This window comes from Crotalus tigris, unplaced genomic scaffold, assembly GCF_016545835.1.
Source record: "Crotalus tigris isolate CLP2741 ecotype Arizona unplaced genomic scaffold, ASM1654583v1 scf7180000020351.1464749751:1500972, whole genome shotgun sequence".
Lineage (NCBI taxonomy): Eukaryota > Metazoa > Chordata > Lepidosauria > Squamata > Viperidae > Crotalus > Crotalus tigris.
Window position 1 is genome coordinate 731,534 of NW_024097980.1, and position 25,967 is coordinate 757,500.

The 25,967-nt window shown below is 45.1% G+C and overlaps 2 protein-coding genes across 7 annotated transcripts in view; both read left to right on the forward strand.

The window, feature by feature from the left end:
• The first annotated feature begins 2,294 nt into the window (after positions 1 to 2,294).
• Positions 2,295 to 11,306, forward strand: CCDC122 (coiled-coil domain containing 122). Of its 4 annotated transcripts, XM_039366743.1 has the most exons (6): positions 2,295 to 2,864; positions 3,543 to 3,608; positions 7,226 to 7,341; positions 7,458 to 7,859; positions 8,955 to 9,071; positions 11,008 to 11,306. In XM_039366743.1, the coding sequence occupies exons 3-6, from the start codon at positions 7,228 to 7,230 to the stop codon at positions 11,158 to 11,160; spliced, it is 786 nt and encodes a 261-aa protein (XP_039222677.1). In that variant the 5' UTR covers positions 2,295 to 2,864; positions 3,543 to 3,608; positions 7,226 to 7,227; the 3' UTR covers positions 11,161 to 11,306. The 4 variants fall into 4 exon arrangements, with proteins under 4 accessions (XP_039222677.1, XP_039222678.1, XP_039222680.1 ...); XM_039366744.1 differs by lacking the exon at positions 3,543 to 3,608 and having other exon boundaries at positions 2,295 to 2,984; XM_039366746.1 differs by lacking the exon at positions 2,295 to 2,864 and having other exon boundaries at positions 7,250 to 7,341.
• Positions 11,307 to 25,198: 13,892 nt separating this feature from the next.
• The window catches only part of ENOX1 (ecto-NOX disulfide-thiol exchanger 1), a 383,175-nt gene continuing 382,406 nt past the window's right edge, over positions 25,199 to 25,967 (forward strand). Inside the window, exon 1 of one of the 3 annotated variants that reach the window (XM_039366738.1) lies at positions 25,199 to 25,711. The gene's annotated coding sequence lies outside the window, so the exon portion shown is untranslated. The remainder of the gene's footprint in view (positions 25,712 to 25,967) is intronic. The other 2 variants (XM_039366740.1, XM_039366739.1) reach the window with 2 other exon arrangements.

The following is a 25,967-nucleotide window of genomic DNA, read 5'->3' on the forward strand; positions in this document are numbered from 1 at the left end:
AGTCCACCTGCCTTAAAATTGTCAAGTTTGGGAAACACTGTCTTAAGGAACGTTCTTTGCTTTGGGGTTTGGGCTGAATAAAGCCCGGAGTAAATGAAGGAGACGGGACGTACTACGGGCCTCCTGCAGTGCTTCTCCACCCCATAAAGTACGAGGTGGGGGGGGGAGCCTGCCCTTTCTTCTACGTAACAGCAGTAGTAAGTCGTGATCTGCAAGGGTGCGCGTGTGCAAGCGCGTTTTCTCCCCAGAGCCTAATCCGGACACGTGTATTGGCTGCGGGCGTGGGGGTGCGGGAGAGAGGACCACGTGACCAGCTCTGGGTCACGTGACCAGCCGAGGAGGAAGGAGGAGGAGGAGGGGGCTTTCGGAGTGGTTTGGGGTCAGCGCTGAATGTGGGTTTGTGTGTGTGTGTGTGTGTGTGTGTGTGTGTGAGAGAGAGAGAGAGAGAGAGAGAGAGAGAGAGAGAGAGAGAGAATAATAAAACAATAGAGTTGGAAGGGACCTTGGAGGTCTTCTAGTCCACCCCCGAGAGAGAGACAGAGAGAGAGAGAGAGAGAGAGAGAGAGAGAGAGAGAGAGAGAATAACAGAAAAACAGTTGGAAAGAGACCCTGGAGGTCTTCTAGTCCAACCCCGTGTGTGTGTGTGTGTGTTTGTGTGTGTGTGTGTGTGTGTGTGAGAGAGAGAGAGAGAGAGAGAATAATAAAACAATGGAGTTGGAAGGGATCTTGGAGGTCTTCTAGTCCAACCCCCTGAGAGAGAGAATGAATAACAGAAAAACAGTTGGAAAGGGACCTTGGAGGTTTTCTAGTCCAACCCCATGTGTGTGTGTGTGTGTGTGTGTGTGTGTGTGTGAGAGAGAGAGAGAGAGAGAGAGAGAGAAAATAAACAACAGAGTTGGAAGGGACCTTGGAGGTCTTCTAGTCCACCCCCCTGAGAGAGAAAGAAGGAACTTTTTTCCTGCTAGCTATACCCCCCCCCCCCGTCAGCTTCTGTCCCTTTTCAGCCTCAATTATGGTTGGGTTTTTTTGGCCTGTTTCTGGTCGCCAAATCTGTTCAGCTTTTGGAGACTCCTTCTGCTGATGGACAGAAAATAATAATAATAATAATAATAATAAAAAAAGCCTCTCTAATTTCTTCCCAACCTAAGAGGCTGTTGTCAAAGTGGAGAAACGCTGCAGTGGAGGAATAATAATAATTAATACTCTTAGTCTCCTGGGAAGATCTTGATCAGGTGGGCGGTTTGGGTTTGGCACCAGGTTGTAAATCCTGCCGTGGGCCGGGAGTTACCTGAGGACAATGAGGTCTGGAAACCAGAATGTCTTTTAGGAAACAAGAGCAGGCAAGGTAAAACAGAATCATCTTGAGGTCATCTGTTTAAGCCAGGAGTGTCCATCTTTGGCAACTTGGTAAGACATGTGGATTTCAACTCCCAGAATTCCTCATCCCCAGCCAGCATAGCTTGCTTTACATTTGTATTTGAAACTGGCACAGCTGGCTGGGGAATTCTGGGAGTTGAAGTCCACAAGTCTTAAAAGTTGCCAAGGTTGGACAGCCCTGGCTTAAACGGATGACCTCAAGACGGTTCTGTTTTATGTTGCCTGCTGTTGTTTACGAAAAGACATTTTACTTTGTTTTATTTTGTTTTATTCTGCACTAGATTTATATTCTGCTTTTCCTTCCAGAAACAATGGTTGGAAACTGATCGAGGAGAGAAGCAACCTGGAATTAAGGAGAACGTTCCTAACAGTGAGAACAATTAACCAGTGGAACTGCTGGCCTCCAGAAGTTGTGGATGCTTCATCACTGGAGGTTTTAAAGAAGAGACTGGACAGTCATTTGTCTGAGATGGTCTAGGACAGGGGTAGGCAACCTTGGCTCTTTTATGACTCGTGGACTTCAATTCCCAGAATTCCTGAGCCAGCATGGGGGAACTATGGCCCCCTCATGGCTTGTGGACTCCAACTCCCAGAATTCCTCAGCCAGTATGGGGGAACTATGGCCCCCTCATGACTGGTGGACTTCAACTCCCAGAATTCCTCAGTCAGTATGGGGGAACTTTGGCCCCTTCATGACTCATGGACTTCAACTCCCAGAATTCCTGAGCCAGCATGGCTCAGCTTGGAAACCTCTCCCTTCCCCCTCAGCATGGCTGGCTCAGGAATTCTGGGAGTTGAAGTCCACCAGTCATAAAAAAGCCAAGGTGGCCTACCCCTGGTATAGGTTCTCCTGCCTGAGCAGAGGGCTGGACTAGAAGACCTCCAAGGTCCCTTCCAGCTCTATTCTATTGTTCTGTTTTATTCTATTTCAAGCCTCAAAGCTTCCTTCCCTGCTTTCTTTGCCAATGAATTTGGTCTTGAGAGACAAGGAATAGGTTTTTTAGCCTCCGCCGCACCCCGTCTCAAGTGCAAACGAAATGCCAGCGCAAAGAAATCAACGGCAATTGCAAAGAGTTTGCCGTGACAACATGTTTACCTGGAAAAAGTCCCGTGGAGTTCTGCAGGCCTCAGCTTCCTGGAAAGAGATCCCGCTGGGTAATCTTAATTAGCTGAGGGCAGGGTAAACAAGAGATAAATGTAGGTCAGTAGAACCTTATTTACTCGGCTAGAAAGTGACTTCAACGCAAACTTTGGCACCCAATGGCCTCGCGCCTTGGCTGAAAATTTTTGTCTTTCAATACGGGAAAGTCCCTGACTTATAACCGCTCGGTTAGCGACGGTTTGAAGTTACAACGGCGCCGAAAAAAAGGAACTTAACGACCATTCTTCACACTTACGGCTGTTGCAGCCTCCCCACGCACGCTCACGTGATCAAAATTCAGCTGCTCGGCAACTGGCTTGTACTTACGACGGTTGTGTCCCCGGAGGTGTGTGTCACGTGATCCCCTTTGGCGACTTTCTGTCCAGCAAAGTCAAGAGGGAAGTGAGACTCCTTTAACGGCCACGTTACTGGTTTTACAACTGCAGTGATTCACTTACAGGCCGTGGTAAGGAAGGTCTGTCTTGCTATCAAAGGAAATTTTGGACTCTTATCTTTTTAAAAACCCTAACCACCGGCGCCTTTAAATCTGGAATGAAACAGATAAAACTTTTTTTTTGAAGGGGTGGCCGGTTTTTTGCTTTCAAGGTTTCCCAGAGGTTTAAATAATTTAACGAGTCATCTGCCAGAGCGTTGGTGGTTTGCAGATGTGGCCGAGATCAAGAAGTCAGAATCAGAATATAGCTGGAAGGGACCTTGGAGGTCTTCTAGTCCACCCCCCTGCTCAGGCAGGAAACTCTATACCATTTCAGTCAAATGGCTGTTCAGCCTCTTCTTAGAAACTTCCAGTGTTGGAGCATTCACAGCTTCTGGAGGCAGGTTGTTCCACTGGTTAATTGTTCTAACTGTCAGGAAGCTTCTCCTTAGTTCCAGGTTGCTTCTCTCTTTGGTTAGTTTCTTCTGTTCCCCTGATTAATTGTCCTTCCTGTTAGGAAATTCCTCCTTAATTTCAGGCTGCTTCTCTCGTTGATCAGTTTCCATCCTTTGTTTCTTGTCTTGCCTTCAGGTGCTTTGGAAAATAAATTGACCCCCGCTCCTCTTTGTGGCAGCTTCTCAAAGAATTAATATTTGGGTGAGTGTCTCTGTACGAAATTTCTAGTTCGGTGAACTCAGCGGTCCTCAAGGTTTGTTGTTTTTAGTTGCGAAGTCTCGTCCGACCCATCGCGACCCCATGGACACGTTCCTCCAGGCCTTCCTGTCCTCTACCATCTTCTGGAGTCCATGGAAGCTCACGCCTGCTGCTTCAGGGACTCCATCCAGCCACCTCCTTCTCCGTCGTCCCCTCCATCTTTCCCAGCATCAGGCTCTTCTCCAGGGAGTCCTTCCTTCTCATTAGGTGGCCAAAGTATTTGAGTTTCCACTTCAGGATCTGGCCTTCTCAAGAGCAGTCGGGGTTGATCTCCTCTAGGACTGACCGGTTGGATCGCCTTGCAGTCCAGGGGACTCGCAGGAGTCTTCTCCAGCACCAGAGTTCAAAGGCCTCCATTCTTTGGCGCTCAGTCCAACTTTCACAGCCATACATTGCAACTGGGAAAACCATGGCCTGGACTATACGTACTTTTATTGGCAGGGTGATGTCTCTGCTTTTGAGTATGCTGTCTAGATTTGCCATAGCTTTCCTCCCCAGGAGACAGCGTCTTTTACCGTCTTGCCTGCAGTCCTCATGGTTGCCATCCCCAAAATGCAAGAGATGCATTAAAAAACCAGGAAAAAAAATCTGGAAAATGGGAGAAACATCTCCTCAATGTTGAGTCGGGTGAAGGGTGAAGACCTCAATTCTGAGCTGGAAAGGTTGACAAAGAATCACTGGCAAGTAGACCTTGACTTAACCTTGATTTGTTTTGCGACCTTTCAAAGCTGTCAAGGATTTTCCCGCAGAGGCATTTACAGAGTCGAAGTTACGACGGCCAGGCCATTCTCTCCATAGTCACAGGACCGCACATGTTCAGCAATTGTCCCGTGTTTGCGACTGCTTGCAGTGTCCTGCAATCATATGACCACGTTTTACTACAGTTTTGTATTTATTTTTTTGTGGGTCACTTTTAAGACAATCACAAGTGACAACTGCAATGAGCAAGCTGTCTTATATGTTGTAAGTCGAGAACTTCCTGACAGTGAGAACAATTAATCAGTGGAACAACCTGCCTCCAGAAGCGGTGAATGCTCCAACACTGGAGGTTTTTAAGAAGAGACTGGACAGCCATTTGTCCGAAATGGTGTAGGGTTTCCTCCCTGAGCAGGGGGTTGGACTAGATGACCTCCAAGGTCCCTTCCAACTTTATTATTATTATTATTATTACTACTATTATTACTACTGCTCGGAAAAGGGAGAGACCTAACTTTCTTCCTGGTTTACACAGTTGCTAGAAAACCTTGAGATCTCCAGGTATTAGCGATATTAGGAAATAAATAATATGTGTAAAAAGTGGTTTCCACATGAGGAAAATGATCGAGTCGAATTTAAAAGAGGAGCTAAGAAACACAAAACTCAAAAAAGAGTTTTAAAATACCATTTTCCTCAGGATGATGTGAAGGCCCCCCATATATATTTCACCTGTTCTCTTTATATAATTTCAGTCCTTCATCATTTTCAATGCTCCGTTTTAGCCATTAAGAAAAGATACGCAGTAAATCCTGCAGAAAAAAGAAAATCAAATTAATTGTGGAAACGGCAGTTTTATTGCTTTGGCCTTCCATGCTGCAGCTAGACATCAAACTGAAGTTCTGATAACTCGGTTGGTCAAAATTTCCTTTTCAAACATTCTTTTTCTGCTTCTGGAATGGCTGCTTTTTAATACTGTCCATTCTAGAAACCAAGGCCCTGATTTGGTGATACTTTGTGCATCTCAAGGCCTGCTTTAAAAATCTGAAAATCCAGATATTTTTTTACTAATACTAGGTTTTCTAGCACAGCGGGGCTTTGCCAGCTAGAGTTGTGGAATTAGATTCATGTAATATGACTATAATGCAAAGAAGAATTTGCAAATTTACAGCACTCTGTTATATGAAGACTGCAGTTTCTCTAAGGGGGCATTTCTGACAGTTTCTGAAAGTCAGAATGATAGATGTAAATCAGTTCAGAAAACTTAAGTGCTGAAGAATTTCTATTGATTCCCAAGAAATGTAATTTTTTTTTCTCCAGGATTTGAGGATCTGTAGCTTTTCCAAAGAGTGTACATATGTAAATAGTACGCAGGCGTGCATATGAGCATGATATATAACATTTTACATTGTTTTGCTCATTCTTTAGATTTAAAGAACAATACTAATACAGTGCTAACTAATAAATAATGGAATTCATTTTACATAGAAAGATGGGAACAACATAATATAAGACATGGCAGAAAACTGAACGAAATGGCTAGTCTCTCTCTCTCTTTTAGTCTCTCAGCGAAGCATTTTAAAATTTCTGGATAAAAGGAAAGAAGAGAATTGCGATTAAATGACAAAGGGGAAATAATTTTAAAAGTTGCATAAAATATAGAAAGGCACAGATGCAGAATTGCATGCTGAATTCTCTAGTTAACACACTCCTGTATGGAAATTTAAGTACTGCAGAACAATAATACCATAAAAGCAATGCTATCTGTAAGATTTTTGAAGTGTTTTAAAAAGAATTTGGTGCAATTGAAGAATAAGTCAAAATGGCTGATATTTTTCAGATACGTAATGTGAAAGAGAAGAAAAAAAATAAACCGTGTATACAAAACGTTTTAGGCAAGCTTGAAAACTAGGCAGAAAGAAAACTTATGAAACTTCTGAATTATTCTCCTGCCTTGGAATTTATCCCTTGCAAGAAATTTTGGGCAATTCTCCATTTTGGGGCCAAAAAATTGGAACCAATCAACATGACATGGATGGATGATCCATAGCTATCTGTGTTGCTTTGATTATTCATTGGTTTTAGTCTTAGTTTTAGTTTAAAATTGCGCAAGGATTCCAGGAATGCTACTTCATTGTCCTAAGGTATGATGACATTGATTATTGATTAATCTATATCTCATTTCAATAAATTACCATTGCTAGTTTTATTGATTTGTGTCTTAATAGCAATCCTTTAGGAGATTTTCAAATATATTTTAGGACATGTGGCAATCTTTAAGTCAATTTAAGTGTCCCTGTTGTGATAGATATGGAATTTCTTTTTTTTTACTCAAAGAAAGACTGCTTTTATCCAATTTTGGCTAGTTTACACACTCTATAACGTTTAGTTATTATTTACGTATTTGAGAGAACATTGCAGACATACACAAAGCCTAAAATTAAAATAGGAACGGGAACGGAACACTGCTTAAATTTTTTTTTTCATTCTCTAAATGCCGATTGGCTTACTGACAGCAATCTTAGCTTTTTAAGGATCCGCCAGCATTGAAGAACGATCACAGCATGTCTTCCAATTACTTTTGAGAATTAGAATTAAGGTAGTGTTGAGGGCTGTGTGGGAATCAACATTACTCCCTAACTTCTTTCTTTCTTCTTCTTTTCTTCTTCTTCTTCTTCTTCTTCTTCTTCTTCTTTCTTCTTCTTCTTCTTCTTCTTCTTCTTCTTCTTCTTCTTCTTCTTCTTCTTCTTCTTCTTCTTCTTCTTCTTCTTCTTCTTCTTCTTCTTCTTCTTCTCCTCCTCCTCCTCCTCCTCCTCCTCCTCCTCCTCCTCCTCCTCCTCCTCCTCCTCCTCCTTCTTTTTTCCTAGCCATGGCTGACTCCGATTCGTTAGGAATTGCTGAAATGGTGAAACGGGTATCTGAGCAACAAAATACACAGGCTTCTGAAATACAAAAAAGCAAGGAGGTGCTCACACAACTGCAGGTAATATTTTAAAAAGACTTTACGGTCGGGTAGAGCAGTGGCCTGGCGGGCACCAGTCAACTTTTTCGCTGTTTTGAGTATTCCTTGGTTTAACTCTGAAATATTTTTTCCTGAAGGCTCAGCTTCAGGATCTTGAGATCCAGAGGAACACCACTGTAGCCGAAAAAAAGGCCATTGAAAGGCAGACGTATTTCTCCGAGGAAGCCATAGCAACCACCAGACGCCACTGCGAAGATCTGGAGTCTCAAATCTCAGCCTTGCACGCCGAGAACGGGAAGCTGATTCGGGATACCGAAGCTCTAGAAGAAGAGTTTGAAATGAAGCTTTTAGGAAACCGGGCTTACTATGAGAAAATGGCCACTCACCGAAACCGGTTGGAGGAAGCAGAAAGTAAATTGCCTTTTGTAGTGGCGCTAAAGACAAAAAGGGACACCATCCAGCAACTGATGGGGCAGAAGAAAGAGCTAATGGCTTCTCTTCAGCAAGCAAAAGAACAAGACACGGCTGGCCAAGTCCAGGTCTGGTTCACGGCCTTTGCAATTATTTTATCTTTCTCACCAAATCTGCTCTTTGTTTCTTCTGAAGAATACAGCTGATTATCAATGTATAGCAGGATAATTTGAGGAGGGGAAATAAATACAGGTGGTCCTTGACTTACAGCCATTCATTTAGAGACCGTTTGAAGTTACAACAGCATGGCCATTTTTCACACTTATGACTATTGCAGCGTTCCCAGGGTCACGGGGGTCAAGATTCGGATGCTTGGCAAATGACTCATACTTATGACGATCCCAGTGTCCCCTTTTGCAACCCAGATTCACTTAATAACCGGGTTACCAACTTAACAACGACATGCTGTGTATTGACAGCTTTGTCCAAAGTTACCTTTTTACCTAAGACAAGTATTATGTGTAAACACAGTCATTGTGTACTGTGTGCAATGATTCCCTTAACAATTGTGGCAAGAAATGTCGTAAAAGAGGGCAACACTCGCTTAACAACCGTCTTCCTTAGCAATAGAGGTTTGGGCTCAGTTGCGGCCGTACATTGAGTACTACTTATAGTTAAGATGCATTCCCTTGTAAACTGTTCTGCACAGGGGCGACTTGGTGAATTGTTCTTACTGTTAATGAGTTTTTTCCCCCTAACGTTCTGTAGAATCTGCCTTCCTGCAACTTAAAACCATTATTTTATGTGGAATCCTTGGTGCTCTCTGAGCTTGGATGTTTGCTTGCAGATGTTTCATGACCCAACTAGATAACATCATCAGAAACTATTGTATTTTCGGTACAATAGAGAACAAACTTTGGCTGTGTTTTTATCTGATTTCCCTTTGATCTCTCCCATCCAGTCTTCCTACTTGTCTCCTTTTCTTCTCCCATGTTTAAACAGATCCTTTTCAGCTGAGAATAACCATCTTTCATTTCCAATTGGTGCTAATTTAGGTTTTCGGTGAGAACTTCCACGGTAACAAACATGAAAAGAAACAGTTAAAACCATTCTAATGATCAACCCCTATGAACATTTCTGCTTTCATATTTCATGCCTGGTTCCCCAATATTATCAGATTTATTTTACCGTATCTCCATTCCCTTATATGTATCCCTGCGCAGGATGAAATCTTGTGTCTGCAAAGTGAAATAAAGATTTTGAAAGAGGCTGTGGGTGAAATGGAGAACGCCGTTCGGGATGAAAAAAGCAGGCACGCTAATCTTCAGAAAGAAATTGAGGTGAGCTAAAGCTATGGAGTCCCATCTGTTTTTTTTTTTAAGAAGCACCCTTAAATGTATGCATTTTTGAATAATGATAAGGCATCCCTAAGACGGCAATGTCCTTATCGCACAACTATAAAAGCAGTTAGTTAATTTTATCCCAGTATGAAATTATAAACTCTGTCAAATTAGTTTCTGTGGACATATAACGGCTGTCCTTGTTGGCAGTTGCTGAGTAGGCAAAATGTAAGATGTTGACATTTGCACTCAGTGCCTGAAGGTCACCTTGGTAAGGCCACACTTGGAATACGGCATCCAGTTTTGGTCACCACGATGTAAAAAAGATGTTGAGACTCCACAAAGAGTGCAGAGAAGAGCAACAAAGATGATAAGGGGACTGGAGGCCAAAGCATATAAGGAACGGTTGCTGGAATTGGGGATGTCTAGTTTAATGAAGGGAAGGACAAGGGGGGACAGGATAGCAGCGTTCTAGTATCTCAGAGGCTGTTCAAGGAGAGAAGCAACCTGGAACTAAGGAGAAATTTCCTGACAGGGAGAGCAATTAACCAGTGGAACAGCTTGCCACCAGAAACTGTGGGTGATCCAACTCTGGAAGCTTGTAAGAAAAGACTGGACAGCCATTTCTCTGAAATGGTTATAGGGTCTCCTGCTTGAGCAGGACAAGAAGACCACCAACCAAGGTCCCTTCCAACTCTTGTTATCCCATATTCTGAAGGATAAAACCGAATGCTATTTGGGTGGGATGCCTTAGTTTGATGGCTACTTATAAAAGAGACGATTTCTGTTGAATGTTATTATCTGAGGGGTTCTGTTTTGTGCTGAGCAGATGCCCTGTATTTTATTTGCATTTTGTGCGTTTTGTACTTCTGAGCAGATATGCCCCTGGATTGCATTATGCCTTTCAGATGTGAGATTTAGTTCCATTTTAATAATAATAATAATAACAACAACAACAACAACAACAACAACAAAGACCTACAAATAGAAATAGAAAGACTGTGGCAAAAGCAAGCAAGGGTAGTACCAATAGTCATAGGCGCCTTGGGTGCAATCCCAAAACAACTGGAGCACCACTTGAACACCATTGGCATTGACAAATTCGCTATTAGTCAATTGCAAAAGGCGGCCTTACTAGGAACTGCTTCCATCCTGCGACGATATCTGTAATACCATCAAACATCCACATCTGCCTATCCCAGGTCCTGGGTAAGGACTCGATAGGTAGACAAAATGCCAAATCCAGTCTGAACATCTGGCTGACTGTGCGATGATCCATAATAATAATGAAGTAATAAAGTTGGAAGGGACCTTGGAGTCATCTAGTCCAACCCCCTGCTCAGGCAGGAAACCCTATACCATTTCGGACAAATGGCTGTCCAGTCCCTTCTTAAAAACTTCCAGTGTTGGAGCATTTATTGCTTCTGGAGGCAGGTTGTTCCACTGGTTAATTGTTCTCACTGTCCGGAAGTTTCTCCTTAGTTCTAGGTTGCTTCTCTCCTTGATCAGTTTCCATCCGTTGCTTCTTGTCCTGCCTTCAGGGGCTTTGGAAAATAGCTTGACTCCCTCTTCTTTGGGGCAGCCCCTGAGATACTAGAAGACTGCTATCATGTCATCCATCGTCCTTCTCTTCGTTAAACTAGACATCCTCAATTCCAGCAACTGTTCCTTGTATGTTTTAGCCTCCAGTCCCCTGATCATCTTTGTTGCTCTTCTCTGCACTCTTTCTAGAGTCTTCCCAAACTGTTCAGCGGGTATTTATTCAGCAGTACATCCCACTGCGCTCAGTGAGTTTCTTCCAACTCTTTCCATTGGAAAGCCGCATCGTATCACGCTGCAATCTGCAGATCTTTGCCGTCCCTCTTACTGTTCACTCGCCTTTAATCACGCAGGACTTTCTTTCTCAGTCTTGTCCTTTTATTCTTGCTGGGAACAGCTGCAGAACAAGAGAGGCGAAGCGGTTTTCAGGCGTCTGCGTTGCCAAGTTAACAACCTGGAGCTGGAGAGAAGGCAGGGGCGTTTGAAGGTGCAACAGCTGGAAGAGAAAGCCGAAGAATTACGAAAGCTTTGGCAAGCCACAGATGAGTAAACTCATTCAAGGAGATCAGCTCCTCTTTTCAGGGAAAGAACCGGTTAATGTTTTTTTTTCCGTTCATCAAACGTCTGTCATCCCTAGTTGCCTTACCTTTGCAGTTGTATTGTTTTTCCTGGCTGTTCTCAACCTCTAGTAACTAATGGCCTTTATCACAGGTGCAAAAGTCAAATTGCGACATACAAGCCAATATATAATCCCGCTGCTCTTTGATTTGCTGCTGTTTAGATTTTTGGTCTCCCGCACACTGCAGTTAGACCTTGCAAAGGTGATCTAAGGAGGCTGCAATTGATGCAGTGTTAATTTTGTGGCACACTAAATGAGGCCTTGTGGAGAACTGGGCACCTAGTTTAATCATTTCATAAGATAAATTGTGTTTGGAGGGAAAGGATCACTCGCAGGTTGAAAACACATCTTAACCCATTGCAGTTTGAAGCATTCTTAATTGGAGCAGCACCGTAGCAAAAACAATTAAAGACAAGAGGGCGTAATTATATTTTACGTGCCCATGAGTGCCCTCAGATATCTTCAGCACTTTTGGGAGGTCAATAAATGCTTAGAATTATGGAGTGGGAAGGAAAGATGGATCGTTCAGGAGTTGCATGACTTTTAACACAGAAAGAGCAAGTTCAAAAACACTCCACAAGTCCTTTGGGCAAAGCAAATTCAAAACAAGCAAATTCAAAACAAGATAAAACCAAGGCAGCAGAAAAAAGCCCTTTCTTTAAAAAAAGAAAGCATGATATTCCAGTAAAATTAAACCCTTTGCTGTTCCTGTTTCATTTTCAAAGTCCACGTTCACCTGATCCATTTTTGTCGTAGCAAAGAAAGATTGTATGGATTGTACACTTCTTGCTCAAATAAATTCTCGATTAAAATGTTCTTTCTTTGCATGCAATTTTCTTTCTCAGCATAACGTAGGGGAAGAGCAGAATTGAAACATGCTGTTCCCAAACAGTGAGTAACAAAGATAAAACCGTTTTTATTTTAACACTGGTGTGTGTTGGTGTGTGTTTGTGTGTACACGCCCACGCATATATATACATATATCCCTAACATGGTTTGATGGCGCCACCTAGTGGCAGAGTCCCATCTTTGCTTGATGCTCATAGGAGCAAAGGAAAATGTGTTTTATTTTCCATTTAGGCCAGTGGTTCTCAACCTGTGGGTCAGGACCCCATTTGGGGTCGAACGACCATTTCACAGGGGTTGCCAAACAACGCAGTCTGCCATTTTTTCCCCCTTTTCCTTAGCTGTGCTACTCCCTTTTATTCTATTGGCTTTTGAAAGCCAATAGAATAGACTCTCTTGAATAGAGTCTAATTCTATTGGCTTTCCAAAGCCAATAGGAATTGTCCAGGCTGTCTTTGCCCTGCTGAGCCTCCGAAAGTCCCATTCTGCAAACGGTGCTGCACCAGTTGAGTAGTCCTCGACTTACGACCGGTTGAGTAGTCCTCGACTTACGACCGGTTGGGGGGTTGCGGCATTAAAAAGGTTGAGAACCACTGATTTAGGCAATTCCTAGAGAGAAATCGAGACAGCTTTATTCTCTTGTCCAAAGAGAATAAGAATTATGTCCACATAATTCAAACCCATCCTGTGTCCTTCTGTAGAAAAAAAACCCAACCTAATTTAAAATAACTCATGGGAAGCTAACAACCTGCCTTTGTCATTGCGTTGGGTGTTGACACGGACAATTGATGAATCAATTAATTAACCAATTAACTAATAACCTAACTGCCTGTATTAATGTGAGACAGACTCCTTGAAAATTTTGCAGATCCGTGGCAGGGAGGATTGAAAAGGATCTTTTTTAAAAAGACAGGTAGTCCTCAACGTACGATCACCATTGGGCCCGGTGTTTATGCTGCTAAGTGAGACATTTGTTGAGTTTTGCCCCGTTTTATGACTTTTCTTGCCTCAGTTTGTTAAATGAATCCCTGCAATCACAAGGTTGTTAACTGAATCTAGTTTGCCCCATCGACTTTGCTGGTTAGAGGGTCCCAAAAGGCGATCCTGTGAATCTCCCAGGACACGGTGACCGTCGTAAATAGGAAGCGTAAATAGGAAGCATCCAAATATAAATCATATGACTCTGGGGGAGGCTGCAACGGTCGTAAGTGTGAAGAACTTCTTCTTCTTCTTCTTCTTCTTCTTCTTCTTCTTCTTCTTCTTCTTCTTCTTCTTCTTCTTCTTCTTCTTCTTCTTCTTCTTCTTCTTCTTCTCCTCCTCCTCCTCCTCCTCCTCTTCTTCTTCTTCTTCTTCTCCTCCTTCTTTTCCTTCTTCTTCTTCTCCTTCTCCTTCTCCTCTTTCTCCTCCTCCTCCTCCTCCTCCTCCTCTTCTTCTCCTCCTCCTCCTCCTCCTCCTCCTTCTCCTCCTCCTCCTCCTCCTCCTCCTCCTCCTCCTCCTCCTCTTCTTCTTCTTCTTCTTCTTCTTCTTCTTTCTTCTTCTTCTTCTTCTTCTTCTTCTTCTTCTTCTTTTTCTTCTTCTTCTCCTCCTCCTCCTCCTCCTTCTCCTTCTTCTTCTCCTTCTCCTTCTCTTCTCCTTCTCCTTCTCCTTCTCCTTCTCCTTCTCCTCCTCCTCCTCCTCCTCCTCCTCCTCCTCCTCCTCCTCCTCCTCCTCCTCCTCCTCCTCCTCCTCCTCCTCTTCTTTCTTCTTCTTCTTCTTCTTCTTCTTCTTCTTTCTTCTTCTTCTTCTTCTCTTCTTCTTCTCTCCTCCTCTCTCCTCCTCCTCCTCCTCCTCCTCCATCATCTCCTCCTCCTCCTCCTCCTCCTCCTCCTCCTCCTCCTCCTCCTCCTCCTCCTCCTCCTTATTCTTCCATCATCATCTGCTAATGAATCCACACAGCATTTCAAGAAAGCAGCTGGATCAAAATTTGGGACTTGGATCTTATATATGTTGATGGCAGCAAGATTACGTTCTGCACAAAAAACCGGGAGGACCCTTCGATCCCCTCAATGGACGGACAGCTGGCAAAGTCAATGGAGTTAGCAGAGGTGGAAAAGAAAAGAAAAAAACCCCACACAGTTATTTTTGTTTCTACCTGGAAACCGCTTCTGGACTTTGTGCTCAAGGTGGAAAAAAACCCAAAACTTTGATTTGGGGTTTTACCAATTAGGTAGGTTTGTCATTATAGAAACGGCTAGTTTTATATTATCATATAAAAGTAAAAAGTTGAGGGTTGCTGCTATTACCTTATTCTATTGCACCATTTTTTTTCCTTTCTTTTGTCCTGTCGCCCTATACTTCTCTCTTCCCCTTTTCCTCTCTTACTTTTCCATTATTTTCTATGGCATTTTTGCATTTTATATTGTAAACTAATAACATTTTGAAATTATGAGCAAAAAAGAGAGAAAGAAACCAAGGGAGAGACGAGGAAACGAAGCTATCACGCATCCCACAACTACAAAGAAAGAAAAAGAAAGCAAGAATGAAGACCCGCTAAGAAATCAAAAGCAGCTCATTGACCAAGCTCATGTTCTCCCTTTAAGTGGCCTTAATTTCTCCCTGGCAATTATCTCCTTTGATTATTATAAACCAACATTTGGAGATGCCATGGGGACTACTTAAAGGGTCCCCCCCCCCAGTCTGCAGCTTTCTCCCGTTAGGAAATAAAATAAAATAAAGAGCGACTGTACTGCTGATTGTTTAAAATTGCTTTCTACGCTTTCCTATTAGTCAAATCCTAATAATTTCTTTGAAACGTCTTTATTTTCCCTCCATCAGGGTGGAATTGGCATAAATCCAGGCTCGGACGGGGAGGGGGGGGGAACTGATTTCTTTAGCAGCAGGAAATGGGATGGATGTTTGCAAAGTAATCAGCCTTTTCCATCTCTTCTCTCCTCTTTTGTTGAATCTGTGAAGTTTTGTGGGTTGTTTTTTTTTTTTTTTTTGCAGATTTATGTGACGGTGGCGGTCCAGGATTTACTATCTTGAAGCCCTGTGGCAACCTTTGACAATTCATGAACCACAGCTGTCAAAGGACATCTGACGCTATCCCATATCCAATAAACAAATCCTATTTTCCTTAAAAACAGTGACTGTGAGAGGGACCTTGGAGTCCTAGTGGACGATCACTTGACCATGAGCTAGCCGTGTGCAGCAGCAGCCAAAAAAGCGAACACAATCCTGGGTTGTATAAACAGGCGTAGAATCAAGATCACGCGAGGTATTAGTACCGCTTTATAAAGCCCTAGTGAGACCACACCTGGAATACGGCAGCCAATTTTGGTCACCATACTACAGAAAAGATGTTGAGAGTTTGGAAAAAATTCACAGAAAAGCAACTAAGATGATCGAAGGCCTGGAGGCTAAAACATACGAAGAACAGCTGCGGGACTTGGGTTTGGCTAGTCTGTTGTTCGTCCATCGATTTTGATGAAGAACTTGACATCTTGTGGGTTATGGGCCATCAACGATGTGTCCGTAGGTGGCTAAGAAGACCAATGTTAGCACAAAATGTTCTGCTACATACTGAGCAAAGAAATGTAGACACTGTTATTTCAGCATTTACAGCTTTGCGGAGTGCTCGCTTCTCTTGTGCCAAGATTGTCCTTCTGTGTTCATATGTCTGGCAACCCTGGTACACCAAGGTGCGCCATGTCGGTCGATCATGCGCCAGAAGTTCCCAAGAGATGGTGTTAATATCCAGGGACTTAAGAGAGGCTTTCAACGTGTCTTTGTATCGCTTCTTTTGTCCCCCGTGCGATCGCTTTCCTTGAGACAGCTCACCATAGAAGAGCTGTTTAGGGATGCGATGATCTGGCATCCTTACAACATGGCCTGCCCAGGAGCATCTGGGCTTTCATCAACAGAGTGTAAACTGATGATAGGCCTGCTCTGGAGAGGACATCTGTGTCTGGTATCTTATCCTGCCACCGGAAGAAATAGGGGAGACATGATAGCAGTATTCCAGTTTCTGAGGGGCTGCCACAAGGAAGAGGGGGTCAGGTTGTTCACCAAAGCACCATAAGGAAGGACGAGAAACAATGGATGGAAGCTGATCAAAGAGAGAAGCAACTGGATTTAAGGAGAAACTTCCTGACAGTGAGGACAATCAACCAGTGGAACAGCTTTGCCTCCAGAAATTGTGGGTGCTCCATCATTGGAGATTTTAAAGAAGAGACTGGACAGTCACTTGTCTGAGATGGTATAGGTTCTCCTGCTCAAGCAGGGGGCTGGACTAGAAGACCTCCAAGGTCCCTTCCAGCTTCTATTCTATTCTATTCTATTCTATTCTATTCTATTCTATTCTATTCTACTCTACTCTACTCTACTCTACTCTACTCTACTCTACTCTACTCTATCCCATCCCATCCCATCCCAAAGGCTCAGTCAGGCCAGTTCTAATACAGGTTGTCCTTGACTCACAACAGTTTGTTTAGCGTCCGTTCAAAGTTACAACGGCGTTGAAAAAACGGACTTAGGACCTTTTTTTCACACTTACGACCGTTGCAACGTACCCAAGGTCACATGATTAAAATTCAGACACTTGGAAACTGGCATGTACTTTACGACGGTTGCAGCGTTCCCCCTTCCCCCGGGTCACGTGATCCTCTTTTGCGACCTTCTGAACAAGCAAAGTCAATGGGGGGGGGAAGCCCGACTTGCTTAACGACTCTTAAGGGATTCACTTAAGAACTACGACAAGAAAGGCTTGTAAAATGGGCCAAAATGCACTTCATTGTCTCGCTTAGCCATGGAAATTTTGGACCCAAGTTATATAACCCCAAATATGTCCAGTCCCACGGTGCCTTAGCCCCCCCTCCCCGCCCCCCCCCAGGTCCCAGCTTTAAAATGTACTCTGTTCTAAAACGTCGCCTGGATCTTTCTCCTATTTTATCGGTCGCAAAGCAGCAGACAGGCAGGGGGTGGGGGGCAATTGGGGCTGCCCCCTCGTCTCTCTCTCTCTCTCCCCCCCTCACCCAGGTCCCTGCAGGGCTGTTTGCCAGCAAAAAAAGAGAGTTTTGCTCTGCTTGGGTCCCGGGTCTCCTAAGGCTTGCGGATCGGGAGAGTTAAATGCATTTTAAAAGGGCTGGAAGTTCAGTTTATTGAAGAAATGGTTTTCATTAGCCGCCCTGCAGGAGGAAAGGTCGTACGCTCCTGCTCCTGCTTTTATTAATTATTACACCTCCAGCAGGTTCTTTGCAAATGAATATGCGGGCAGCAAAGAGCTGTGTCTAATTTGGCCTGATGGAAAAACAAAAGCCTGACCCAGCGGCGGAGATTTAGGAGGGGAAACAGCCACCAGGGGGCAGCATTGCTCGCCTTAAGAATGTTCTCTAAAATTCCTTTTTTTTCTTAATTATAATAATATTAATAATACAGTTGGAAGGGACCTTGGAGGTCATCTAGTCCAACCCCCTGCTCAGGCAGGAAACCCTACACCATTTCAGACAAATGGCTGTCCAGTCTCTTCTTAGAAACCTCCAGTGTTGGAGCATTCACCGCTTCTGGAGGCAGGTGGTTCCACTGGTTAATTGTTCTCACTGTCAGGAAGTTTCTCCTTAGTTCTAAGACGAATTGGGAAAACTCAAATCTCAGGTGGGTTTCTCAAAGTACCGTACTCCTCAATGTACAACAATTCATTTAGTGACCATTTGAAGTTACAACGGCACTGGCAAAAAATGACGTAGGACCGTTTTTCACACTTAGGACCGTTGCAGCATCCTCGGGGCTGGACTAGAAGATCTCCAAGGTCCCTTCCAGCTCTGTTATTCTATTCTCCTCCACCTCCTCCTCCTCCTCCTCCTCCTCCTCCTCCTCCTCCTCCTCCATCTCCATCTCCTTCTTTTCCATCTCCATCTCCTTCTCCTCCTCCTCCCCCTCCTCCTCTTCTTCTTCTCCTTCTCCATCTCCTTCTCCTCCTCCTCCTCTTCGCCTTCTCCATCTCCTCCTTCTCCTCCTCCCCTTCTCCTCCTCCTCCTTTTCTTCCTCCCTCCTCCCTCCTCCTTTGAAAAATGGAAAGAAACAGTCGGACCTTTAGCCAGCTTGGATGATTTATAGTGCCATCTTACGAGTGTTTGCACACGAAAAGTTTATTCAGTCCTCCAGCGAGGCAAAGAGAGCGATTACCCCCTTTTCGAGAGAAAGCTTGTTGTGCCCACCTGCAGGTGTGTGTGGCGAACACAACTTAAATCATGATGTTCAGATGTACTCTTGACAAGCTGTCACGATAACAAGCTAATTATTGCTGGCAAGTGGCGTCTAATAGCAGCTACGGACAGAAGAGAAACGGGGCCCATTCAAAACAACTAATCAAACTCCGGAACAGAGGAGGGGAACAATTATCTCACCACCAACACCCCCCCCCAAAGCGGGTGGGAGTTTATGGACATTGTCCCTTTGCAGACAAGACAAAAGACAAGTGATTTGCACACCCCACTTAGAAAGCAAACAGGAAAAGGTTAGGACACAAGAGCCTCGCACGAGAGAATTGTCTACCAACGGATCCCCTTTCCAAAGAGTTTGACTTTCAAGACGCAGGCCAACTAGGTGCAAAATAACGCATGGCTAAAAATGGGCCCCATTTTGACTTTTTTGACCTTCCCCAATGGACCTCACTGCTAGCAGCTGAAACAACGTGCCACAATATCAATTAGGGTGGATTCTTTCTCTTTTTTTTTTACAGCTACTTTTTTGTGAAGGAGCTGACTGGTGGATTTCTTCAAGGACGAGGAAAGGGCTTGTAAGGGAGAGATTCTTCTACAATTCATAGAATGGACTTCTAGGGCTGGAAGGGAGCCAGGAGGTCTTCTAGTCCAACCCCATGCCCAAGGCAGGAGGCTTTCTGCCATCCTGGACAAATGGTTGTCCAATCTTGAAAACCTCCAATGATGGAGCCTCCACAACTCGGGGGTTAATTGGGAGGCCAGCTGTTCCGTTGGTTAATTGTTGACTGACATCACCCTGCCAACAAAAGTGCGTATAGTCCAGGCCGTGGTTTTCCCAGTTGCAATGTAGGGCTGTGAAAGTTGGACCATGAGAAAGGCTGAGCGCCAAAGAATGGAGGCCTTTGAACTCTGGTGCTGGAGAAGACTCCTGTGAGTCCCCTGGACTGCAAGGCGACTAAACCGGTCAGTCCTAGAGGAGATCAACCCCGACTGCTCTTTAGAAGGCCAGATCCTGAAATTGAAACTCAAGTCCTTTGGCCACCTAATGAGAAGGAAGGACTCCCTGGAGAAGAGCCTGATGCTGGGAAAGATGGAGGGCAATAGAAAAAGGGGATGACAGAGAATGAGGTGGCTGGAGGGAGTCACTGAAGCAGGAGGCGTGAGCTTCAATGGACTCCAGAAGATGGCAGAGGACAGGAAGGCCTGGAGGAACGTTGTCCATGGGGTCGCGATGGGTCGGACACGACTTCGCAACTAACAACAAAATCATCTAGGATAAATATTCCAGCTCCCTTTTTACACAATCTTCTGTTTGATGAAACCTTTGCATCTCACAAAATTCACCAGTCCATCTGCAATGGAAAGACAGAGGCCACTTTTTGGAAGACAGGAAAATCTACATTTTGGACAGAGGGGACCGCTGGTTTGAAAAAGGGGTCCAAGAGGCCATCTAGGCCCAAATTGAACAGCCCTCTCTCAACAGAGGGGGAGGGTTATGGAATCCTCTATCTCCAGTCTACAACACAATCCTTTCAGCAGTTCCAAGAAGGTTTATACATCTGTTTGCACCACTCAGGTGACCTGGAGGTCACAGATAAAACTCCAAGTGGCCTCAACAATTCTCAGAGGGAGCACTAATGACCAGAGGACTGCAAAGAATATAAATCCTTCTATCCTCCATCCTTCTTACAGAACTGAAGAAGCTTCTTGGATGATAAGTGAAACGTTTTCAAAGAAAAAACGAAGAAAGTACAGTTGCCTTTTGCAAAAAATAAAAAAGCACATTTGGGATTTTGGATGAGGTGCATCCCAACTCGTAGCCGTGATAAATATAATATAGTCGTTTTTCCTGTTTTTGCATCCAGAGAAGAAAAAAAATCTAGCTGATAAGCTAGGCCAGGGATAGGCAATATTGGCTCTTTTTATGATTCGTGGACTTCAACTCCCAGAATTCCTGAGCCAGCATGGGGGAACTATGGCCCTTTCGTGACTTGCAGACTTGAACTCCCAGAATTCCTGAGCCAGCCTGGCTCAGCTTGGAAACCTCTCCCTTTCCCCTCAGCATGGCTGGCTCAGGAATTCTGGGAGTTGAAGTCCACCAGTCATCAAAGAGCCAAGGTTGCCCACCCCTGAGCTCGACAGACAAGAACAAGGAGAGCCTTTGCTTCTAACGCCTAATAGTTTATTTCTCATTTCCTCCAGGGTGTAAGCAGTTAAAGGCAGGCGCCTGAAGTAGTGAATGAGTTTCTAAGCTTCAGCCTGTACAGAGATGTCCTTGACTCGCCCAGCGTAATTTGTGTCAGTATGGTTCGGTTGTCACCGCACAAACTGAAGCAGTGACACTTAAATTTGCCAGGCACAGGAAAAGCCACACACAGGGAAGAGTAAAAAAACAACAACTCAAACCAAACTAGGATGGTTTAAACCAGCCACCTTAGCAACACCAAGGTTGCCTAGGGCCGCGGGCGAGTGTGCTAAAAACGTACAAGACATAGCTTCTTAGGATTTTTTAAACGAGGCTGGAGTCTTACATGCGTGATCACATATGCGGAGGAAGACGGCAAAGGTCATCCTCGATTTAACAACAGTTTATATAGTGTCCTTTCAAAGGCACAAGGGCCTTGAAAAAAGAGACGACCGTTTTTCACACTTACAAATGTTGTCCCCATGGGTCATGTGATTAAAATTCAGGGGCTTGGCAACAGACTCTTATTAATGATGGTCGCAGTATCCTGGGGTCACGTGATTCCCCTTTTGTGACCTTTCTGACAAGCAAAGTCTTGGTAAGGCCACACTTGGCATACGGCATCCAGTTTTGGTCACCACGATGTAAAAAAGATGTTGAGACTCTAGAAAGAGTGCAGAGAAGAGCAACAAAGAGGATTAGGGGACTGGAGGCTAAAACATATAAGGAACGGTTGCTGGAATTGGGTATGTCTAGTTTAACGAAGAGAAGGACGAGGGGGGGACATGATAGCAGCATTCCAGTATCTCAGGGGCTGCCCCGAAGAAGAGGGAGTCAAGCTATTCTCCAAAGCGCCGGAAGGCAGGACAAGAAGCAACGGATGGAAACTAGTCACGGAGAGAAGCAACCTAGAACTAAGGAGAAATTTCCTGACAGTTAGAACAATTGACCAGTGGAACCACCTGCCTCCAGAAGCTGTGAATGCTCCAACACTGGAAGTTTTTAAGAAGAGACTGGACAGCCATTTGTCTGAAATGGTATAGGGTTTCCTGCCTGAGCAGGGGATTGGACTAGATGACCTCCAAGGTTCCTTCCAACTTTACTATTATTATTATTGTTATTATTATTATTATTATTATCATCATCATCATCATCATCATCATCATTAAAGTCAGTGGGGGAAGCTGTGTTCCGTTAGCAACCATGTGACTAACTCAACCACTTGAGTGACAACTGTGCCAAGGAAGATCATAAAATGGGACCTAACCCCTGTCTTGCTTAGCAAGCGATTCTTTGGTGGTCGTAAGTCAAGGACCCCCTGTAATGCACGCCCCTCTCTCTGCAAAACACAAGGATACTTGACAGCTTTAGAGCAGGTGGGAAAGATCTGAAGGTCTGATTGGAGAGGAAAGAGGAAATAAAGATTTAGGGAATGAAAAAAGACTTAGGGGAGAGCTGATATCCGCCTTCAGATAGGTTGAACGTTGGCTTCCTTTTCTTTGATTTATGGGCCCACCTGTCTCACTGAAGCGATTCTGGGGAAGATGTTCAGAGCCCATTTTTCATTGCCAGAGATTCTGAAGATCAGAAATAATGGCTGCCAAGTGCACTTACTCGGGTTTCGTTGAATGATATAAAGAAAAACATCCCGACGCTAAGAATCTGTAGAAGGGTGGAACGATTTAGCCTTGGAAGGCTCCTCCCTCCCCAGATTAAACTATTCTTTATCCTTAATATTAAAAAGAGGCAGAGTATTATATTTCCCCAAAGGAGAAAAGGAGGAAAAAAAAATGCTAACAAAGGCAGAAAGGAGCCCCAGTCTCCCTGCCATAAGAAAAACAGTTTCAAACCAAGAGAATCCTTTAGGAATGCAGATTTTGTATCCATTCCGGAAGACTGGCCCAATCTATTCAGGAATCCAGCCACAGAAGGCCGGAGCTGATGGGATTGAGAATTTACATCCTCCCCACCCCAATTCTAAGGACAGGACATGACTGTTAGGACATAAAGGGGTCAATCCACCACCATTAGACCAGCAAAAGGCACAAGGATCACCACATTGCACAACCCCCTGGAGCATCTCAATCAGAACCCTATAAAGATCCATCCACTCGCCCAGCCATTTTATTAGCCACCCCAAAAAGATGCTGCAGCCCCTGAAGTTTCTAGCAACTCAACAAAGAGACCTCCTTTCCAAAATGCAGCCTGCCTTCAGCTCATTTCTATAGCGTCCTCCCGGCTTGGAACAGGACCTGGTTTTTCTTCCAGCATAGTGATGGAGCAGGGAGTTCTCCATCTGAAATAAGGAGAAACTTCCTAAGAGTGAGGACAATTCACCAGCATCTGTCAGAACAGAGCTGGAAGGGACCTTGGAGGTCTTCTAGTCCAACCCCCTGCTCAAGCAGGAGACCCTATAAAATTTCAGACAGGTTGCTACCCAGTCTTTTCTTAAAAACCTCCAGTGATGGAGTACGATTGGGATCCTTGGTGCTCTCCAAGCTATGTGTTTTTCTTGCAGACATTTCATGACCCAACTAAGTAACATCATCAGTGCTAGAAGGGAGTGGGATTTATGGAGAAGAGGAGACGGAGGAGGAGGAGAAGGAGGAGGAGGACTGTGGGATCCTTGGTGCTCTTTTGAGCTTTCTTGTTTTCTTGGAGACGTTTCATTACCCAACTAGCTAACATCATCAATGCTAGAAGGGAATGGGGATTGTGGGGAGGAGGAGGAAAGAGGAGAAGGAGGAGGACTGTGAGGTTCTTGGTACTCTCTTGAGCTTTGTGCTCTCTTGTTTTCTTGGAGACGTTTCATTACCCAACTAGGTAACATCATCAGTTATCAAGTAAGATAAGGATAGGCCTCCAGAAAATCAGGACTTCTGGAATTATAACGGTATGATATGAACATGATATGATAAACAGTTGCAGGAACTGGGTATGTCTAGTCTAATGAAGAGAAGGACTGGGGGTGTGTGACAGGATAGCGGTGTTCCAGTATCTCAGGGGCTGCCTCAAAGAAGAGGGAGTCAAGCTATTCTCCGAAGCGCCTGAAGGCAGGACAAGAAGTAACGGGTGGAAACTAATCAAGGAGAGAAGCAACCTAGAACTAAGGAGAAACTTCCTGACAGTGAGAACAATTAACCAGTGGAACTACCTGCCTCCAGAAGTGGTGAATGCTCCAACACTGGAGGTTTTTAAGAAGAGACTGGACAGCCATTTGTCCGAAATGGTATAGGGTTTCCTGCCTGAGCAGGGGGTTGGACTAGAAGACCTCCGAGGTCCCTTCCAATTCTGTTATTCTGAATCCTTTCCAGGCTGCTTACACCTGTGTCCACAGGAGGCTTGCACCTTCCTCAGAAAAGGGTGCTGGGCTGGAGGGAAGACAACGTCTCTGTGCCCCACAGATACGCTGCTTTCTTCTATGCTCTCCTTTGAGGATGAGAGATGAAGATGGGGCCAAATAGGAGAGCGGAGATGGGGGATTAGAGATGGACCCCTTTCCGTGTTTCCCTGTGTAAAATCCCCTTTCAAAAAAGCATATAGATGGTTGTGTGTGTGTGTGTGTGTGTGTGTGTGTGAATAGAATAGAGTAGAAAATATGGAATAGAATAGAAAATATGGAATGGAATGCAATAGAATAGAATAGAAAATATGGAATAGAATAGAAAATATGGACTAGAATAGAATGGAATGGAATGGAATAGAATAGAATAGAATAGAAAATATGGAATAGAATGGAATGGAATGGAATGGAATAGAACAAAAAAGAAAATATGGAATGGAATGAAATGAAATAGAATAGAATGGAATAGGATAATGATTAGAATAGAATAAAAAATATGGAATAGAATAGAATAGAAATTGAATAGAAATTGAATAGAATGAAGAATAGAATAGAATAGAATAATGATAAGAATAGAATAGTATAGAATAGAATAGAACAGAATGATAAGAATCGAAGTAGAGTAGAATAGAATAGAATAGAACAGAATAGAATAGAATAGAAAATATGGAATAGAATAAAATACTTTATTGGTATGTGTATATTTGTATGTCTATGTATGTGTATGCGGTGTATGTATATATGTATCTATTGAATGTATATACGAGTGTGTATGTGTGTGTGTGTGTGTGTGTGTTAGTTGCTGCTTTTTCCCTGCTTTTTTTTTTTCCCAGTCCAGCCTTTGGCTCTGGGATCACCTGCTGGTCTCCCATCCCATACCATCCTATCCCATCCCGCTTAGTAGCAGAGCCTGTGCTTCGCCTTGCTACCTCCGTGGCGCGTCTTGCCCAGGCGCTGCCCTCGGCCCCCTTTTCCAAAGTGCTAAACTCTCTCTTTCCTCGCCATCCCCCCCCACGCCGTTTTCTCTCTCTCTCTCTCTCTCTCTCTCTCTCTCTCTCTTTCTCTCTCTTTCCCCCCGCCGTTCTCTCTCTCTCTCTCTTTCTCCCTCTCCCTCTCTCTGTCTCTCTCTCTCTATCTCTCTCTTTCCCCTATTTCTCTCTCTCTCTCTCTCTCTCTCTGTCTCTCTCTCTATCTCTCTCTTTCCCCCCCGCCGTTCTCTCTCTCTCTCTCTCTCTTTCTCTCTCTCTCTCTCTCTCTCTCTCTGTGTGTGTGTGTGTGTGTTTGTGTATGCAATATTCCCCGCTTCAACCCCCCCCACCCCCCGCGTTTCCGCCCACGTCGTGGCCGTTCGCTGCATTAGGAAGCGCAGCCACAACGCCGGACTGGAAAAGCCCAGCTGAGAGAGAGAGAGAGAGAAAAGCGAGCCGGGCCTCCGGCTTGCCAGCACGCGCTTCCCCGGGAAAGGCGGACTCGCCACGGAGGCGGCGGCGGGGGCGGCGGAGGAGGCACCGCCGGGGAGAGAGAGAGAGCCCAGCCTCGGGGCGGCTTCCAGGAGGAGCCGCCCTGCCTGGCCGGAGACCCTCGCCCGTCGCCCGGCGGTGGCGGCGGCGGCAGGGAGCCCCCCGCTCGCCCCCTTCCCAGGCTCCGGCTGTGCGCCCCTCTCCAAGCGCGCTCTTTGTCCGCGGCGGCGGCGGCGGGGCAGGAATTTCGCCCCGCTCCCTCCGCCAGGCAGGCAGGCAGGCAGGCAGGCTCGGCCGCCGCCGCCGCCCCTCCTTCCCCGGCGAGGCTTCGCCCAGCCTCCCCGCTCGCTCCTCGCCCACCCGGGCTGCCGACCAGCCGCGCGCCGCCGCCGGAGCTGGGCTAGGGAAGGCAGGCAGCCCCCGCGCCCGGCCGGAGACCCTCGCCCAGGTAAGGGGAGGGGAGGGGAGGGGAGGGGAAGGGACCCGGGAACCCCCCTTCCTTGCCTTGGCTGAAGGCTCCGGAGGAGGCGGAGAGCCCCAGCACCGATGCGCAGAGCCCGGGCGACGCAGGGCAGCCGCGGGGAGAAGGAGGAGAACGTAGGGCCGGGGCCAAGGAAGGCAGGAAGGCGCAGGCAGGGCGGGGAGGAGCGCCGGCCGCGGCTTTTCCCTCCGTCGCCTTTCTGCCTTCCTCGGAGCGCTGCAAA

Excerpts from the sequence above, each read along its gene's own strand:
- CCDC122 (XM_039366744.1), top strand. The coding sequence starts at position 7,228 with ATGGCTGACTCCGATTCGTTAGGAATTGCTGAAATGGTGAAACGGGTA. Across the intron at positions 7,860-8,954 it reads ACACGGCTGGCCAAGTCCAG|GATGAAATCTTGTGTCTGCA; the intron begins GTCTGGTTCACG and ends ATCCCTGCGCAG. Across the intron at positions 9,072-11,007 it reads ATCTTCAGAAAGAAATTGAG|CTGCAGAACAAGAGAGGCGA; the intron begins GTGAGCTAAAGC and ends TGCTGGGAACAG.